Source organism: Amphiura filiformis, chromosome 3 (genome assembly GCF_039555335.1).
Source record: "Amphiura filiformis chromosome 3, Afil_fr2py, whole genome shotgun sequence".
Lineage (NCBI taxonomy): Eukaryota > Metazoa > Echinodermata > Ophiuroidea > Amphilepidida > Amphiuridae > Amphiura > Amphiura filiformis.
In genome coordinates, this window is record NC_092630.1 from 29,869,452 (window position 1) to 29,889,119 (window position 19,668).

The 19,668-nt window shown below is 37.3% G+C and overlaps 1 protein-coding gene across 1 annotated transcript in view; it reads right to left on the reverse strand.

Annotated features, from left to right (window-relative positions):
- Window positions 1-19,125, reverse strand: part of LOC140147186 (uncharacterized) — a 32,127-nt gene extending 13,002 nt beyond the window's left edge. The window contains exons 1-4 of the mRNA XM_072168965.1: window positions 19,010-19,125; window positions 16,250-16,775; window positions 15,940-16,217; window positions 14,065-14,549 (exon numbers count right to left, since the gene is read on the reverse strand). Coding sequence (XP_072025066.1) covers window positions 14,065-14,549; window positions 15,940-16,217; window positions 16,250-16,775; window positions 19,010-19,125 — 1,405 coding nt within the window. The remainder of the gene's footprint in view (window positions 1-14,064; window positions 14,550-15,939; window positions 16,218-16,249; window positions 16,776-19,009) is intronic.
- Between the last annotated feature and the right edge of the window lie 543 nt (window positions 19,126-19,668).

The following is a 19,668-nucleotide window of genomic DNA, read 5'->3' on the forward strand; positions in this document are numbered from 1 at the left end:
ATAGAGGGTGTGAACTTATTTTCTGGAATACCCTGGCAGCATGAGCATACTCATATAAGTCCAGTATCAAGACAGAGATTATACAGCTTACAGAATAAAGCTGTCTAATCCCTCAATGAAGTCTTGACAATAGGCTAACTCTGTGTAGGCTTACATGAAGGATATAATCAGAATTAGCCTTGTATCAAGACAGCAATTATACAGCTTACAGAATAAAGCTGTCTAATCCCTCAATGAAGTCTTGACAATAGGCTAACTCTGTGTAGGCTTACATGAAGGATATAATCAGAATTAGCCTTGTATCAAGACAGCGATTATACAGCTTACAGAATAAAGCTGTCTAATCCCTCAATGAAGTCTTGACAATAGGCTAACTCTGTGTAGGCTTACGTGAAGGATATAATCAGAGTTAGCCTTGTATCAAGACAGCGATTATACAGCTTACAGAATAAAGCTGTCTAATCCCTCAATGAAGTCTTGACAATAGGCTAACTCTGTGTAGGCTTACATGAAGGATATAATCAGAATTAGCCTTGTATCAAGACAGCGATTATACAGCTTACAGAATAAAGCTGTCTAATCCCTCAATGAAGTCTTGACAATAGGCTAACTCTGTGTAGGCTTACGTGAAGGATATAATCAGAGTTAGCCTTGTATCAAGACAGCGATTATACAGCTTACAGAATAAAGCTGTCTAATCCCTCAATGAAGTCTTGACAATAGGCTAACTCTGTGTAGGCTTACGTGAAGGATATAATCAGAGTTAGCCTTGTATCAAGACAGCGATTATACAGCTTACAGAATAAAGCTGTCTTATCCCTCAATGAAGTCTTGACAATTGGCTAATTTTGTGTAGGCTTTTTACATGAAGGATATTAAAGGAGTATTTCGTGATCCTAGCATCCTCTTTTTATGACATTTTTCAGTAGATATCCACGAAAAAAGCTGATTTCCAAAATTTCAGTTGATTCCGATTTTGCATAATTGCGTCATGCGTGTTATGCATGATTATATGTACTACACTGCTCCATAGACACTGTGTTGTAATTTCATTCTGGTATACCAGAACGAAATTCAAATTTCACGATATCTTAGCTGAACGAATTAATCTGCAAGAAATTATTTGTACATAAACATTATGTAGCCAGAGATTTCCAGTGGTATAAAAATCTCAACTTTTTTGGAAAAAAGTGGGGGGATGAGGCTGTGCATCACAAAATGCCCTTTTAAATTGCATGCAGATTATTTCACACTTTCAAAGAAAACAAATGACAAGAATATTCTATTTCACTATGCACTTACAAAAAAAATGTCAAACATTTTATTTACCTTAAATTTACTCACATGTGCAGCAAAAATTGATAAAATTGACAAGCTTTTAAGCATTTTCTCCTGATAAAAAAGTTTCATAATGATTATCTGTGTACACGAAACAATTCCTGAGGTTGACATTATCATATACAATAATTTTATGTCCATGGATACTGGTCTGAAGTCTAAAACTTCACAACTGCAAGTTCTGCAAAATTGTCATGATTATATACAACTATTTAACCAAATATATCAGAGACCCTTTTTAAAGTTCATTTTTAAATGTATGTACCATCTCTAAAATAAATCACTAACTTCAAATCATTTACAAGGTTTAGTCTGCATACAGAATTGCGAAATTTTATTTTTTGTGAAGATTTCCGAAGTACAATGAAGGTAAATCATATTTTTAGCATGTTTCACCAATACACTGCAGAGACTGTCTTTTGGAAGTTCTAGGAGAACTTCTGGAGCCTTCAAGGAGAGGAGAGCTGTTTAGAGCATTTACAATAGAATGTAAGGAGAGAATTGTCAAATAAGGAGAGCTAAAAATCACTCTCCTATATCAGATTCAAGGAAAGCAATGGAGAGGCAGTCCCTGCACTGGTGGTTATATGCCAAATAAGGAGAGCTAAAAATCACTCTCCTATATCAGATTCAAGGAAAGCAGTGGAGAGGCAGTCCCCTGCACTGGTGGTTACACCAGACTGGCAATCCCTCATTATCTGACTGCTTCCTTTTTACAGACAGCATTCTCTAAATTCAGTAAATTTCCATCGTCAACTGTGTAATTTGAATGGGATTATTTTCAAATTTTAAAACGCTTGAAATATCACAACAAATTATGTTAATAAATAATATAAATACAAGCTAAAACCGTTGGGGTTCGATAATGAACCACCCAAAACAAACCGAGTATATGGAAAATGCCATACGGCCGGGCGGTTTCACAAGTTGCTGGCTCTATCATGCCACTCGCCGCCTGCAGGAAAGGTTACCATGATGAGTTGAGCAAAGATGTTATTGAGTGAATAGGCACCTCCGCATTGTTTTGAGCGTCTTTGCCTTTTTGGTGGATCCAGATGGCTTCTTTCAGCCACCAAGTGGTTTTGTCACTAAATGACATCATTGACACACTCTACGGCAATTTATGTTGCCTATAAATGGAAGCAGTCAGATGCAATGGGTTGCCAGTCTGATGAAGCCAACATTACTAATATGCGAGTTTAACACCTTCATTAAACTTGGAATTATTCACACAAAAACAAAATTTCATGATTGAAAACCAACATTCCAAATGAACTTGTTCACAGATTTGAGTACAGACTTGTTGTCATGCGCACAGCAAGGTTGCTGAAGATTTAGCAGACTTTGGACTCAATTGCGGATGTTAATTATAAGTACAGCAACAGCACTTTGAACATGACAACCCAAGCACTCTACATTCTGCATCTACTTCTTTTCTATCATAATCATTTCTCCAATTGCTAAAACTATTGAATGTACCATAATTGTTCCATTAACCACCCAATGACATACTGAAAGATGACCCTGGACTGGAGGCAGCAGACTTCAGGATAGCAATGGAGGACAGAAAGTTATGGAAAGCCATCACAGTTTGAGGACACCACTCGAATTAAGCAAGTAAGCAACCACCCATGCACCTGCAAGTGCCTAGACTGCAAATGACCAAACCAGTGATTTTTCATCTTGCAGTACAAGAAATGATTAAGACCCACCCCACCCAGTTTAATAGGACATTCAAATCATTAAGATTATCTTCCAAGTGAACTTGAATGTTCAAATGCAGGCATGAGACTGCACTTTCCTAAAAAAAACTGAAAAAACTGAAAATGCGCGTGAAATTGGGCAAAAAGTACCAAAAACAGGCTGAAATTAAATAAAGTTGCGGAAATTTTGACTATAAAAAAAACTGAATTCAGTTTTTAAACTGAAAATTCTCATGCCTGCAAATGGTCAACACATAAAAAATTCCAAAACTTTCCACTAAATATTCCTAACAATTACAATGCTATTTTATGTCAACGAGAGAATCTTTCTCAAATATAAACTCGTGAATTTTCAAATCAAAACGGAAATTTAGCGGCAATTTTCACCTCCTCATCATGCGTTTTGATGTTGTTTCGGCCGTGGTCGCTATATTGTCAACAAAAACAGGTCACTGAAAGGTCCTTATCACTTGGCTTATTTGGTTTTCACTTTGTGGTCCCGTAATTAAACTTTTAAAGCTAGCCCATATTGTGTACATGTAGTGTTTGTTTGAAATGATTCTAAATAATGGAAAAAATAAGCCCCCAATAAATATGACTTGAGCACCCTGGATGGTTAATGGAACAAATACAGCAACTCCCAATATTTCCTAGCAATTTTGCCAAATCCATTACAAAACTTACAAAGAGTTTTAAAAATGTACAATTTGTACAAAGTGACCATTAATTACTCGTACATATTCTTTAGCTGCGCCAGGATAGTTACGTCTGGTTTTGTCTCTTTTGTCTCTTTTCCTCATTTATAGAACTATCAAAAATTAAATAGAAACACTGCTTTCCTAGGATTGACATGTACAGATCTTCAGTAAGTTCTACATATACATGAAAAAAAACCAGGCTTGACAATCTCAGTATACACTGTACAGTACTTCAACATAATTAATTGCTGCTTTTAGGTCCGTTCATACTACGCCGCAATTGCTTTGCGATGCATTGCCGATATATCGATTACTTTTTACCGCAACTCAATGTAACTCGTCGCATTTCCCAGTTAAAATGTATTTAAAATTTATTGCGATATCGCAATGCAGTACGATGCAGTGCGGCAACGCACCGCACCGCGAAGCAATTGCGGCGTAGTATGAACGGACCTTTAGTTTGATGCCAACAATCAAAATAAAAAAAGCTATTGGGATATTGCAGTTGACATCCATACACCTCCTATGGAAGATATGACCTTATATCTTACACACAGGGAGTGTAAATTTCAAATGGGGTCACCTGAATGGGAGGTTTCATTTGAAATCTACATCCCCTGTATCAAGAGGGATTAAGGTTGTCTTTCATAGGGGATGTATGGACTCCAACTGGAATATTCCATTGTAAAAGTTCATCATAAGACATTAGAAGTACATTACTTATTACACATTATGTGCAAAATACAAGTACCGGTAGGCTGTAGCTAGGTAATATGTGTTACAGTGTTATACATTGGATAGATTACCACAATTCAACTCAATAAGAAGCTCAGAAGTGTACATGTAATCAGTATTGTGCACTTAACTACTCTGGAATAGATGTAGAGTCGTGAAAATATGAGTGTGAATGTGTACCTATTTGGATCAAGATTTTGTTTTGGCCAATTGAGTCCTCGCATAAAAATTAGTACTCTAGCAAAATCTAGCTTCCTAATCTATTTTACACGTACACTAACCAGAGCACATGTATCAGCAAACTTGTGCTACAGTTTTGTGACTGGGTGATGGAAGTTACGGCCATTTCATTAATTATGCGATTGGCTACCGATCTCTCTGGTTAATCTTTATTCATGTTGAAACCTGTCCTGTTCAGTATACTGTAATAGCTTGCTACCTATATGTGACCCACTATCTGATCTAATCAGACCACAGTCAGCAATAATGAATTTGAGATATTTAGGCAAGAAAAAAGGCGCAAAAAAACACATAAATTAACATGTGAAAAGTTCATAATGTTGCGACAAGTGTGCCAGGGACTTGGTGCTTTCAACATCAGTAATACTGAGCAAAATTAATAGTAATAACTTAACTGTCAAAATGTCCGACTTTGGTCTGAGTGGATTTGATTGTGCCACATTCTGTGATCATAATCTTATCATACTAATTACGTTATAGCCACTCCATGGTAACGATGGCAGCAAAATTGTCTGCATGCCAGTCTTCCTGATATAACGATCAGCAACAACCACAACTCTACATGTAACTCGATCAGAATCGCTTTAATTCTTCTGGAAGACAGTCACTGGCAGTGGCAGTATTTTGTACCCAGCAAGTTGTCTTTCAATCACCGTGATGTATAGTATAACCTTCGACACCGTTGAGTAAAGTTCTTGACATGGCACTTGCTGACAAGAATGCCCTGTTTATCTCATAAGAGAGCCGGCCGTGTGGTGCTACAGGTACGTTCAGCAAATTACATACTTTTTCATGATGTGATTCAAGCAGCCAACCAGAAACCACACTTCTATGTTTATGCTATACATATGTATGCTCTGTAGATGTGCAAGTGAAGTTCTGTATCCAGAATAAAGTCATCTTGTCCCAGCAACACTTTTGCCAATTGTACAAATATTACTTCATGAAGTTGTAACAACATGTCAAATTACAGCAAATTATGTAAATTTTGATATAAGAAAACCAATCTTTAGACAACTCATACTTGATTGTCATATTATTGGCTTCATATGCATCAGGTGATCAGCACTAGGTGAATGAACATGACCGCAGGACATAAACGTGCAATGTCATATGATGGCGCTGTAACCAAAATTACCAAATCAGCACTCATGAATAACACTAACTTTACATCATTGCATACCGCAATTAATCACGTTCAGTCACCTTGTGCTATCTATTTCTATATTTATCATGTTACAACTTTATAGGTTTTTTTTGGAATGCAGCCCCATTTCTTAAAAGTTAATTAAACCACTTGTGATTATGGCCACTTAAATGTATGAAGCATACTTCTGGACCATAAAAAAATATAATTGCTTTATAGTAGGTATGTCACAGTGGCTGCACAATAATTCTGCTACACTGTGCATGCAAGCATAACAGTGAATTGAAAAGGGCGCGCTTCAAATTTGGCCAATTTTAGAAAACATCCATGTCAATAAATGAATTTCTTCATATGCTTAATTTATCCAAATTGTTTAAATTTTTAATATATGGTGTGTGAAGCCTTTCCGAGGCTAACATCGGGTCCTTAAATAAAAAAATTGTTTTGTTTGAGAGCTACTGCCTGTTTTTATGGATTTTTGAAGATCGCTCATAAATCAGTAAATATAGGCCTATTGAAGTAAAGGAACTACCACCATTTAGCTGAAATACTAATCTTTCTTAGCATGTAAATTAATTCCGTCTACAACGAATGAAACACTTCCCTAAAACTAGTTGAAGCAAAACATTAATCAATGATATTTTTAGGGAGTAATTTTCCAAACCACAATAGCTCTAAGCCATTGTGTGTGTCCAAGGCCATACTATTTTTGTATACGCGGTACAGTAAAATGGCTTTTGCTTTTACCGATTATCCTCCCATGTTAATCCAGATGACAAAATGTTAATTTAAAGTCTCTTTGCAACTGAATTTTAATTTTTACTTTTCGGACTTGGCTTTGAGTAGTGGTGACACATACCATGTTTACAGTGAAAATGAAAATTATATTCCAGACACCGTCAAAATGTCAATTTTTTTTATTTTTTTGTATTGTTTTTAAATAATTAACTGCAGTTCATTTATTCAACCTCATAACAGGATCATACTTAAAAATTTATGATGAATGAACAGGCGTTCATTGAATATTGAAAAAACCTAAAATTACTCATGCCTAATTTGCATAATAATAATGTATCATAAATACATAATTAGCTGTAATTACCTAATTTGCATAATTAATTACTTTTTGTGTATTTTTTGTTATCAATTGAAAGAACTTTGATACATATGTGTGCAAAAAACCCGCACCTTTATATCATATACGGTTTTCTATTGGCATCAATTTTGCATATTAATTAGCTGAACTTAGTCATTTTTGAGATTTAATTTGTCTGCAGATTGGCGAAATTGCTAAAATAGTATATTTGGTTAATTTATTATAATTATTCAATGATAGATTTTTTAATTTTGTTTTCTGTAACGAAGTCAGGAAAGATATGCATTTAACATGTGATATTTAAATTAACGCTGCTTTTTCAAGCAAGCGTCCAAATATACCTTCAAAATCTTAAAATGTGCCAATTTTGTCATTACAGCCATTTGTGGCAGGATTTCATTCCATCTACGAGCATCTTTAAATTGACACTACGTCACAATGCATTGACTGATTTCAATTCTGTTTTTTGATTTTTGATGCTTTAATAAAGCTCAATAATGTAGGAACATTAAATAACATGTTTCTGCTGCGATTATTTTTGAGGTGATATGCCTATTTATAGCAGCACTTTTCATGATGGTCTTTATTCCATAACTGCATACATTTAAGAATCAAGTTTCTGGTGTCTCTGGGTTCATGGTATTAGTGGTATAGGAATTGGACTTGTAATCCACAGGTCGATGGTTCGAGTCTCAGTAGAATTTTGGCGAGATGAAACCAACTTGGAAGTATCAATTTACAAATTGGAAGTGTAATATTTCCATTATGGTCCAGGAGGGTGGGGACCACAATCTCTCAAATGCACCTAACCCCCTGATGAGGTTCGCCACATTTTTGTTTTCATTGCAGACTTGCACTAAAAAGAAATTCTACACATATGTATCAAAAGCACCATTAGGATACAATTGATACATATTCTAACAACTTCTTTAGCAAAATATAGAGATATAATTGTGGACATGTTTACATATGGAGATGAAATTATGGACATTTTTAAGAGGCTGAAAATGACAAAAGTTAATTCATTGCCACACAATAGAACAAGACTAATGAACTACGGAAAAAAATGTACATTTTACATAGAAGTCATAAAAAATCTTTTTGAAACATGTCTCATCATTGTGCACTACACAAAACTAACATACAAATTTCTTTCTTAGCTTAAGATTAGACATGCTTTGTAACAAGGCATTAGCCAAAGGGACACCCTGTTTTCAATTTGGACACCATACAATTTCAATTTGGATTTTTATAATGGAGTGAATAGAAAGTGGACACCCTGATTTTGTAGAATAAGGTATTTTTGACCATTTTGGACACCCTAAAGACGCCTCTCTGGCTAATGCCTTGCCTTGCAATCTACACCCTACAATTACAATTTGGATTTTTATAATGGAATGAATAGAAAGTGGACACCCTGATTTTGTAGAATAAGGTATTTTTGACCATTTTGGACACCCTAAAGACGCCTCTCTGGCTAATGCCTTGCCTTGCAATCTACACCCAAGTCTCATATTTTCAAGATCTGTTATCCAATCAGCAATGTTGTTTCAATATCATCATCAGACAGTTTGTTAAGGAGCTACGCCATAACCTGCCTGGGACAGAGACTATATTTTAATAACAATGTGACACATGCTTCAGTTTTCATTTCAGAACACAATCCATATGTTATGTTTCCATCGCAATTCATGAAACTTCAGATCATCTCAGAACTCCAATTCATGAACTTACCTTTACATGTGACTCAACATGTTAATTATTATGAGACTTAAAACAAGCAAAAATGAGGACAATGTAAACTCCAATTCTTCATACGTCTTGACTCTACATAATTATGTGACCTTAAACAAAATGAGGATGATTTGAGATTTTTACATCATGATAATAATAGAACTGCCAAGTTCCCATCAGCTGATGTAAATTCCACCAAAATGTGACACAAAGCCAAGATATTTGTAAACATTGGTTATTTAAAAAGAAAAAGAATATAAGCGATCACAAATGATTAAAATCGCCTCATTGGAAGACTCAAAACAATTTTGGCAACAGTCCTCATTTTAACAACAGTCTTGTTACCTGTATAGTACTAAACATGCTTTTTATTGAGCCATTCCACTGTAAATCCACACTCTCCTTATGGAAGATTTTGTCAAATAGAATATACAATTGGGTAATTTCTATTTGAAATACCAATTCCTGTTGTGGAAGATATATCTATAGGTAAAGCCATAAACAGGGGGAGTATTAGTTTCAAAATAACTTGACCTCAGTCAATTTCATTTAAAATACAAGACTTTTCTTGAATCTTCCATTTAAAAGAGTATGGTAGGTTTCATATGGAATTGCCTATTTAAAAAGAAAGGTTGTTGACCATTTTAACTGCATTTCTATCTCTTACTTTAATAATATGCAATATCAAATATTACTCAAACACAGCACTTAACAGACAAAACAAAACAAAAATAAAATAAAAACAATTAACATATGATGGCTAGGATCTTATGGAAACTTTTCCATCATAAAATAACCTCTAAATACACCTTAAAACAAGTGTCCGAGACAGTATAAAAAAAGTAAACATTTAAAACTACAGATTTCCTCGACACACAAAAATTGTGAAAATATCTTATATACACAGGGAGGCATTTCATTTCTTCAAACTTCAATCAAATTATCATCAAATACTGACCAGTGAAGTTGCTATTGCATTTGAATGCACAGATTTGAATCCCACTGTTGATCCATCACCTAGAATTACAGCAATTCCATTTAAACCTGACTGACATAATGACAGCTATACCTAAAAGGGGACAAACTTTCACTTCTGAACTACAAATGGTGTCTGCTTAAAGCATTTTGCAAGGTCCTTCAGCGGTGTTTGACTACTCTTCCTGATTATCATGTCAAAAAAACTAGGTCACATATGTTACTACGCAGCTTGATCGGCGAATGAGATGTCAATGCAACGATGATGTGATTCATTTAGCCAATCAGAACCCCACTTTCGTGTTGATGCTGTAAACGTCGCCAAATCTGCAGACCGCTGAGGAACCTTGCTGAAAACTATAGCGGAGTGGGACAGATCAGCATGTTGTAGAAAATACAGGGAAGGATTTCAAGCAGTGAAAGCTATTAAACAGCGCCCTGGAGTTTGAAAATCTTTGTACATGTACCACCACCATTCAGGCCATATGCACACACAGCTATCAATCAAGCTGTAGTAATGTCATGTAAAGTCTACACTATGTTAGGCATGGCTTCCTCACCAAATAAGATAATTTGGACAAAAAAATGCAGACATTCCTTTCCTGACATTTTAAAAGTCGCACATGTACGCCCACTGATCAAGAAACAGAACCTGGACCAGAATGTCTTCAAAAATTACAGGCCTGTATCTAATCTGACTTTCCTTGGAAAGACTATTGAGCGATGTCGCACTAGCTAGGCTATCATCATTTCTTCAAATTCATAATCTGAATGAAAAGTATCAATCAGCCTACCGCGCATTCCATAGTAACGGAAACTGCTTTGTTACGAGTGCAAAATGATTTTCTACGTGCAATGGACAAGACCAAAATTACGCTGCTTGTACTCCTTGACCTTTCTGCAGCATTTGATACTGTAGACCACAGAATACTTCTGTTGCGCATGAAAGAGAGACTTGGAATTGATAGCACCGCGCTCAACTGGTTTCAAAGTTACTTGTCTAACAGGAGCCAGTTAGTTTGTATTAATGACCAGACTTCGGACACTGCTGCATTGGATTATGGCCTACCGCAAGGTTCATGTGTTGGACCAGCATTATTTCCAATTTACACTCTGCCCTTAGGTGATGTTATAAGCAAGCATGAGGTAAACTATCATTTCTATGCTGATGATAGCCAATTATATATATCTGTTGAGCCTACTCAAGAAGCTGTTGATGCAGGCCTTGCCAAACTTGAGAACTGCATTGACGATGTTCGCGGGTGGAAAGGAAGCAACTGCTTGAAGTTAAATGACTCTAAAACTGAATTTATAATCATTGGCTCAAGACAGCAATTGGAGAAAGTCAACATTCCGCACATTAGGGTTGGTTCTTCTTATATTGAACCATCCACTGACATAAGAAATCTGGGTGTTATGTTTGACACTTCATTGACTATGGAGAATCAGATCACGTCCATGTCCAAAGCTGCTTGTTTATCACTGCGCAACATTGGAAGTGTACGCAAATATTTGACCAGAGATGCAGCAGAAACTCTCACTCATGCTTTTGTGACATCAAGAATTGATGGAAATAATGCTCTCCTAAATGGTCTGCCAGATAAGCAACTTAATAGGCTCCAGAGACTACAAAACATGGCTGCACGCATCATAACTTACACCAAAAAGTCTGACCACATCACACCTGTTTTAGCGGACTTACATTGGTTACCTGTTAAACAACGAGTGTCTTTCAAAGTTTGTTTGATCTTGTTCAAATGCATGCATGGTCAGGCACCCCTCTACTTGAGTGATCTAGTTGATGCTTTCACTCCGGATCGAGCTGGATTGAGATCAACGGACAGTGGACGCCTGCTGGAGCTTCGTACAAGAACCCTATGGGGAGATAGATCCTCGGAAGTTGGTGCACCTAAACTATGGAACACACTGCCTGTAGCACTTAGAACATGTGACAATATCGCAACTTTCAAATCTGGACTTAAGACCCATCTATACAATGAGGCATTCAAAGAGTGACTCTTTTAGTATTTGACTCTTTTCTTATGAACTGTGTCACCATGTTGATATATTTTTCTCAGATCTTTTGAACTTGTTGTGTCAAGCGCCATTGAGCGTCGAAAGGCGGATACCGGCGCTATATTAAATCGTCATTATTATTATTATTATTATTATTATTATTATTATTATTATTAGAATGGTGGTCCATGCTCACCGACATATTTCAGATGTGCAGTCTGAGTGTCTTCTCTTGTATTTTATGTTCTCTTGAGAATGGAGCTAATGTAAGATATCCATATCTTTCACACAGGGGCAGGCCTGGAAGAAATTGGCAATCTCCTTGCCAGGAAATTTGGAGGGAAATTTTGCTATTCTGGATAAAGAAATACATGTAAACATAAGAAATGGTGGTAAATCCTGCTAGGTTGGAGGGAAATTTACCTCTCTTGCCGGGAAATAAACATTTTTTCCAGGCCTGCACAGGGGAGTGTGAATTTCAAATGGGGGTTACCTGAATGAGTGACTCCATTTGAAATCTACACTCCCTGTGTGGGAGATTAAGGACATAGGGGGTGTATACATGTATTTCAAATGGAATAGCCCAATGCATGAAGGTCATAAATGTATCTAAAATAACAAAGCATTTAGACCTTGCATCAACTGTCAATTTGTTTTTCTTTTTTTTTTTTGAGACAAGTTAAAGAAATTGTTGAGCTTGTCATAAAAAGATTTGCAACCTTTTTGAATACTTTGTGCAAACTGTATACACCTCATCAGTCATCAATTGGTATTAATACTGTTACTGTGTACAGTATATACGAATCGGACAAGCCAAGCGATGGTCAGGATTAAGTCGGCCATAGCTGGGGGCCATCCGCGCCAAACTAGCTTATAGTCTGTCCACATAGAAGTACAAAGTAAATAGACCTTGGAAACTGGAGGTATGAGAATAATTATTGAGTGCAATGGTTCTTTGGCGCGCCAACTGCTGCGCGATTTGTGCACCAGCGCTCTTTACGCTGTCGCGTCAAGCTTTCGCGTGTGACGAAAGCATCGACCCCGATGCCACAGATTTGGTTTGTACTTCTAAGTGGACAGACTGTAGTTTGTTTGGATTGCGATCCAAGACGTCCACTATCGCGAGCGCATCGCAGCATGTATCACTTGCGCCGCGTCACAGGAGCGGTAAACGCTGCCTGCACGCATATGATACTGGCGTCGCATAAAATGGATGGATGGCCCCCAGCTATGGCCGCCAGTGAGGTGTAGGAATGTGGCTCGTCGGATTCGTCTATAGCAGCTGAGAGGATATTTTACAATTCCCACAATGTATTTCTTCCCTGTACTGATTTGCTATTCAGTGCAGTTATGGTTCACAAGTGACAAAACATACCAAAGCTTAACCAGATCTTGCAATCGAGGTATTTCTTGTCACTATCGATCCATGTTGCACCGAATAACAAGAAAGAAATGCAAAGCAGGAAGTGTAAAATATTTTCTCTAGTATAGCAGGATGTTTTGCAAATGATTATCGTCATACGCACAGAAATGACAAGACTTGATTTGGGAATTACCCATCTTGCCCTCCGTTGACAAAACTTGGGTGCAAATTTATGTATGCTGGCTTGAACAAAGACAAATCCAGAGCACCAAAGCAATATGGCACTTAAGCAGGGACTACCTTTTGAGGAGAGCGAGAGCAATCGCTCTCTATCACTCTCCTTAAATCTGATACAGGTGATTTTTAGCTCTCCTTAGTTGACCATTCTCTCCTTACATTCTATTGTAAATGCTCTAAACAGCTCTCCTTGAAGGTTTCAGAAGAGCTTAAGCAATTGCCTTACTTTGCCCTAATGGGGCTGTTTAAGCTCATTCCTTCAAGAATTTGTTACAGAACATTTTACATTTTGAACAAACTTGAAGTGGCAGACATGCTATTTAAATATTTGACAATAATTACACACTTTTGAAGTAATATAATAAATCATCTAAATACCACCCAAAATGTTATTTCGTTCTTGTCCAAGAGCGATAAACTTATAATTAAGACCCTTTTTCCTTATATCCCATATTGCACTAGTATTCAAGGGGGTACTTCCGCTGTCATCCTCAAATATGAACTTTGGGTGCTACGCATTGCATTCAAATTTGATGAATTAAGGGCTCAGTTAGCAAGGTTTTCACTTATTTTGTGGGATGTGAGAGCACATCAGACATATCGAAATTACATTTGATGTGCTCTCATGTCCCACGGAAAATACTGTGCAAACATTGCTATCCAAACTATTAATGCAATCCCAAGAAAAGTGCATGATGGGCTATAGGGAAAAAGTCTTACGTCCTGCTGTAGAATAAAACAGTGCATTTTTACTACTCAAATTATCAAAACATTTTAAACACCTGTGGCGGTCTTCTTTACTTTCTTCGGAGGACTAGCTCCATCATCTGACGCTGAATCAGATGCCGAGTCCGAATCATCCGATGAATCATCCTCTTCTGACGACGCCTGCTTCTTGCCAAAATTGATTTTCACTAATAACTTCTGCAGTTTCTGTGACCTTGAACTAGGAGGTTTCAACACATTTCTGGGTTTCTTTTCTTTCCTTTTGCCGGGGCTTTTCGCTTCCGTTCTTTTGCGTTTTACAGCGGCATCACCTTTTGCTTTCGGACTCTTAGCCTTCTTGGGAGCAGGAACTTTCGGTGGTTTCTTCACCACAGTCTTTTTCTCCGTTTTGACAGACACTGGTCGGATATGTGCCGGTGTTGATGTGAAGTTTTTCAATTTCTTGATATTGAATTCAAATTCATCTAGATCGTAAGGTATTTTGTTTGTATCAATGTATGCTTTTAGTTCTGGTCTTGAACGGAAACGCCTGCCATCTGGGCTGTTGATCAAAAATACACAAACAAAATGGGTGAAAAACAAATTATAACAACAACACTATTTTGATTCTGTTCCATGCATCGCCAAAAAATATTTGTTATGCATCAATGATTTCAGCCAAAATAAAACAAGGCAAATTTTGCAGCAGTGCTGATGCAATTAACTATTTAGACTTGCTGAACATATTCTCTCCAATGTACATCAAAGAGTGTTTGAAGGATTTGATCTTTCCCCAGTGAAGAAAACTGATTTGTATTCAGCGGGTCGAATATCGTATGATACTCTGGCAAGTACCAATTTTGGAGCAACAAAAGAACAAGATGTTTGCCCTTATGCTTATACACTAAAAGGGCTGTCAAATGGCATGTTGAAGTGATTGACAGAATAACAAGTTCTTGATAATCTCTTGGGAAATTCTTGGACACAACATGTTGAAAGCAGCATCCCACAAGCATAATGGCATTGCAATCTACATGTACAACTCAAAAAAATGTTTTAAACCAATCACGCTGCGCAATGTTGTTACTAAGCAGCCAGATAATAAGACCAGCAGACACTGAAGTACCCATGTGCCTTGTCACGATGCCAGCTGCATACACCTGTGTCCAAGAACTATACTGCCCTACCGTGGCAAAAGGGCCTAACTAACAGTTTTTGAGAAATGGAGTTTTCACCACAGGAAGATCAATGGATACTATATCTACCTATTAAAAACATAAAACACAACTATTCTAACCCGCAAACACTAATAAATACCCCAATTAGGTTGGGTTACCATGTACAAGTCTATGCAGGCTGAGCACACTTTTAATCAATTATCTCGAAAAAATCAATTTGTTAGTTAGGCCCTTTTGCCATGGTAGGGCAGTATAGGAACCACAGAATTAGAGGAGGAGAACCCTGACTCCTATACCGCCATGTACAATAGCGCCATTAGCTATGGGGGTATTCGGGTCCTTGATGACAGTGCGCAGCGATGAACTAAAACACTTCTGCGGCTCATCTGAAGCGTCTTGGTATCGCCTGCCGGTCGCATCAAGTATGTCTCTCAAATGCGCACATTATCCATGTCGCACTTGCAATGATTGCCCTGAGCGCATTCCGAGGGAAACCGAATACCCCAAAACTTTTGCTTTTGCGGCGGAGTCCTGGTTGTCCTTCTCTAATAGGAACAGTAACATAAATTATTGGGCTATTCTATTTGCAATCCATACACTCCCTATGGAAGATATCACCTTAATCTCCAACAGTGAATGTGAATTTCTAATGGGGTTACCTGAATGGGCAACCTCATGTTTTATCTATACCCACTGTGTTGGATAAAATAATGTTTTCCACAGGGGGTATCTATTTTAACTGGAACAGCCCACTACAACTCCAATCTGACATACCTGAGTATATACACATCAAATTTGCCTGCCGAGACCCCTGTCATTCTCTGTGATATCCTCCTATACCACCCCTCAGGCAAACCTTCAGTTGACAAAGCAGGGTTTGATGACGGCGAAAGCTTCTTTGCATCTGAGTCTTCCTCTGTACTTTCCTTTTTGGGTGTTTCTTTCTTAGGTGTGTCCTTCTTAGGGGTGTCCTTCTTAGGTGTGTCCTTCTTAGGTGTGTCCTTTTTAGATGTTGCCTTACTTTTCTTGGGTGTTTCTTTCTTGGGAACTTTCTTTTAGCAGGGGTTTCCTTTTTGGGAACAGCCTTTTTAGAAGCTGCTTTCTTGGGTGCCGCTTTCTTCTTAGGAGCTGCCTTCTCTTTTTTTGAAGGCAGAATATCCTCATCAATCTCTAAAGGTACATCAGATTCTGACCCTATACTAGAGTTTGAAGAGTCCGAATCTCCTTCTGAGTCATCTTTTCCTGAATCACTCTCGTTATCAGAATCATCTTCATCATCTGATTTAGAACTTTTACTGCTGTCATCCTCATCGTCCGATTTATCCGAATCGGAAAGTTCGGATGCATGCAAGGAGCTTATTTTGCTCGATTCGCTGTCACTGTCACTATAACTTGAATTCGATTTAGATTCGTCGTCGACTGACTTTTTATTGTCAGACTTTGAGTTTGACTCGTCGATTTTGAGAGGTGATTCGGAGCTTGATTCTGAACCGGAATCACCCGGTGACTCTGGAGTGGTCGGTTCCTTGTTCTTTGTGGCGTTGTCACCTTTACTTGTAGTCAGTGGATGTATTTTACACAAATCTTCACTCTCACTGTTGGTTCCTGACCTGTAATGGCAACAAATCAAAAATATTATTAGTAGAAAAAGAGATTCCAGCTGAAGTGAATTGGTTAGCAGTTTTTAAGAATAACCTGACTTGGGTGTAGGCACTATTTATTTAATTCATTTGAGCATTTGAGCAAGTTTGAAATTTGACCCTGTATAAAATTTGATGACCTTTTCCCATCAAAAGCTACTCCAGAATTGCTATCAAACATTTTTGTGTAGCCTATGATGTCAACCACCTGTAACCAGTACCTATGGTAAGTGTAAAAGTACAGCTTTTGGAGCCAACCCCCAGGCTCACAACTATCACATCATGCTCAAGAAAAATTAGGATTTTTTTTATCCTGGCTAAACACTTGCTGGGCAACAACGTAACTACACTTTACAAAATTGGCATGTGGAGTCCATTTTCACAATAAGGGGTGTAACTTTGGATTTGGAACATTTTCATCAGTAATGGTCTCAATAAAGCTACAGCATTTCAAGATATTTGGCCTCATACAATGTAAGTCATCTAAGTTGGCAACTATTTTGGGTAATATGATCGTTTTGGGCTGCGATGTGTTAACTAAATTTATTTGAAGGCTCTGAAACAAGTTTTTTAGGTATGTGGCAGGGTTGGCCGGTTAAAACCGCCCCAGTTTAAACCCCGTGGTTAAAACCAGGTTTAAACCGCCTAGTTTTGACCGCTTAAAAGTGGTCAAAACTGGTCAAAACCATTTTGATGCTACAAAATCAAATGAAATAAAGGAAAAAGTCTGAAAATTTACCTCACTTGACATATATTTTAATACAAACTCTCAAAAATGTTGCTACAATGTAGTATCATACAAGTGCAACAAACAAACAAATTGATTACTGTACGATGTAACAATACTTTTTGTTACTCCATAGTGGCAATGCTAGAGTTACTTTATTGAGTGTATCAAGGCCAGATTTTGTAATTACAAGTAACATATAAGAAATTATAAAAGGCATGGGTTTTTATTGCTCACTATTGCATTTTTTTTTAAATATGCAGCTTGTCAAATTCAAAAATATTTATTTTAAGGACTTGATGAGACTAAAAAAAAATGCTGAAGGATTCATTAAAAGTTGTGTGTTACTGTTTATGAGCTTTCTGTATTACTTTTTAATATTTGACTGACTATATGAGTTTTTGCCACTTTGCTGGCAAACACTGTACCCTAGCCAGGTGGGTGCATGAATCTATTCATATATTTTTTTAATTAAAATTAATTAATTAATAAATCATATTATTCTATTATTATCCGAGTAGTGATTATTATGTTTTATACATGATACATAAGTATGATACATCAACTTCATAACTCCAGAATACAATTGGGTTTTGACCAGATTTGACCGCTTTTGTCCGGTTTTGACCGGTTTAAACCTGGTTTTAACCGCTTTGTGGACAAAACAGGTTTTGATCGGTCAAAAGTCCAACCCTGGTATGTGGTATAATTTCTGTTACAGTACTTGGATTTCACAGGTAGAAGTAGTTTTAATACCAGGGAGTATTTTATATTTGGTTCTAATTGTAATTAATTTACTGAAAGTACAAATGTACAGATATAAATCGATAAAACAGTAAGTAGTATTGACTATAGTTATTAAGCTTTCTTCTCTGGTATTATTGCCGACCATCCTGCCAGGTCGATGGACCATGCATTTTTCAATACTGGTACATCAATGTTCTATAGCCTTCACGCAGAGTGGAGAAGGCTAGAGAAATTCAGATATCGAAACCATGAAACGTTAAAACTGCAAGTGCAAAGGTCATGCTGCACTAACAGAATTTGATGTACACGGCCAGAATGAAATATGAATGCATGTGCATTCACTGCATTGCATTCTTGACATGCCCTCACGAGCACAGTGCGCACTGGAATCTGGTGCCCACTCTTGATAGCTTCAACTTTTATTGCCTTCAGTTTCGCTTGGCTCCTAACAGCCTACGAGTCGCAGTCGTGACTATTTGCTGCTGATTAGTCGACTAGGAAAAAAGTGATAGTCACCCAACTCTAATAAGAACTCATACTTAAATTGGAGGCCATTCAACGTAAAGCTGCAAGATTTGCCTGCAGAGTTTAATATGACCAATTTAGTAGTGTTACTAAAATGTTGGCATGTTTGGGACACACACCAACTGCGTCGGCAAACTAGTCGTCTAACTCTGATACATAAAACCATCACAGGTCAGGTTGCCATACCAGCTCAAAAATTTCTCACTCATTCGCCTGGCCCACTCGCTGTAACAACACCAAATTATTTAACAGAGGAAGAGCCAATAAGAACTGTCTCAGAGACTCATTTCTTCCCAAGAACAAGTCTCTGCCTAATAACATCGTCAACTTGCGAAACAGCAGAAGTATTCAACATGTTCAAGAAACCAACCACCTAAGGAAACAGCAAAAACTCCATGATTAGTAGCTCTCGCTGCACTCTCACATTCTTTGCGTTTGGCTTCAGAGGAGGCGTTGCAAACTGCAAAGTATTTACTCAAAGTCAAAGTCAAAAGACTGACGATATGACGATTGTGTGTTCTCAAGTGGGTTTTATTTGGTCAGTGTATTAACCGACCTGACATTTTACTTGTAATGTTGTATTGGTTCGATCTTGAAAGCACTATTGAAATGCTTTCAACTTTTGATATTTGTACTGGATTGTTCAACTTCAAGCATGCTCAACAAGTTTTTCAATGTAAGTGCCTCTGGCCATTGTACTTTTTTAAGTAAAAACAGATACTAGTCTATGGCCAGAGTTCTAGGCCAGCTATATACATGATATAATTTTCACTTTGTACAAAAACTATGCATTAAAAAATGGCGGTAGTGTTACATAGAATAGATAATTACGTATCTCATGCTAAAGGGTTCACAAAAATATTC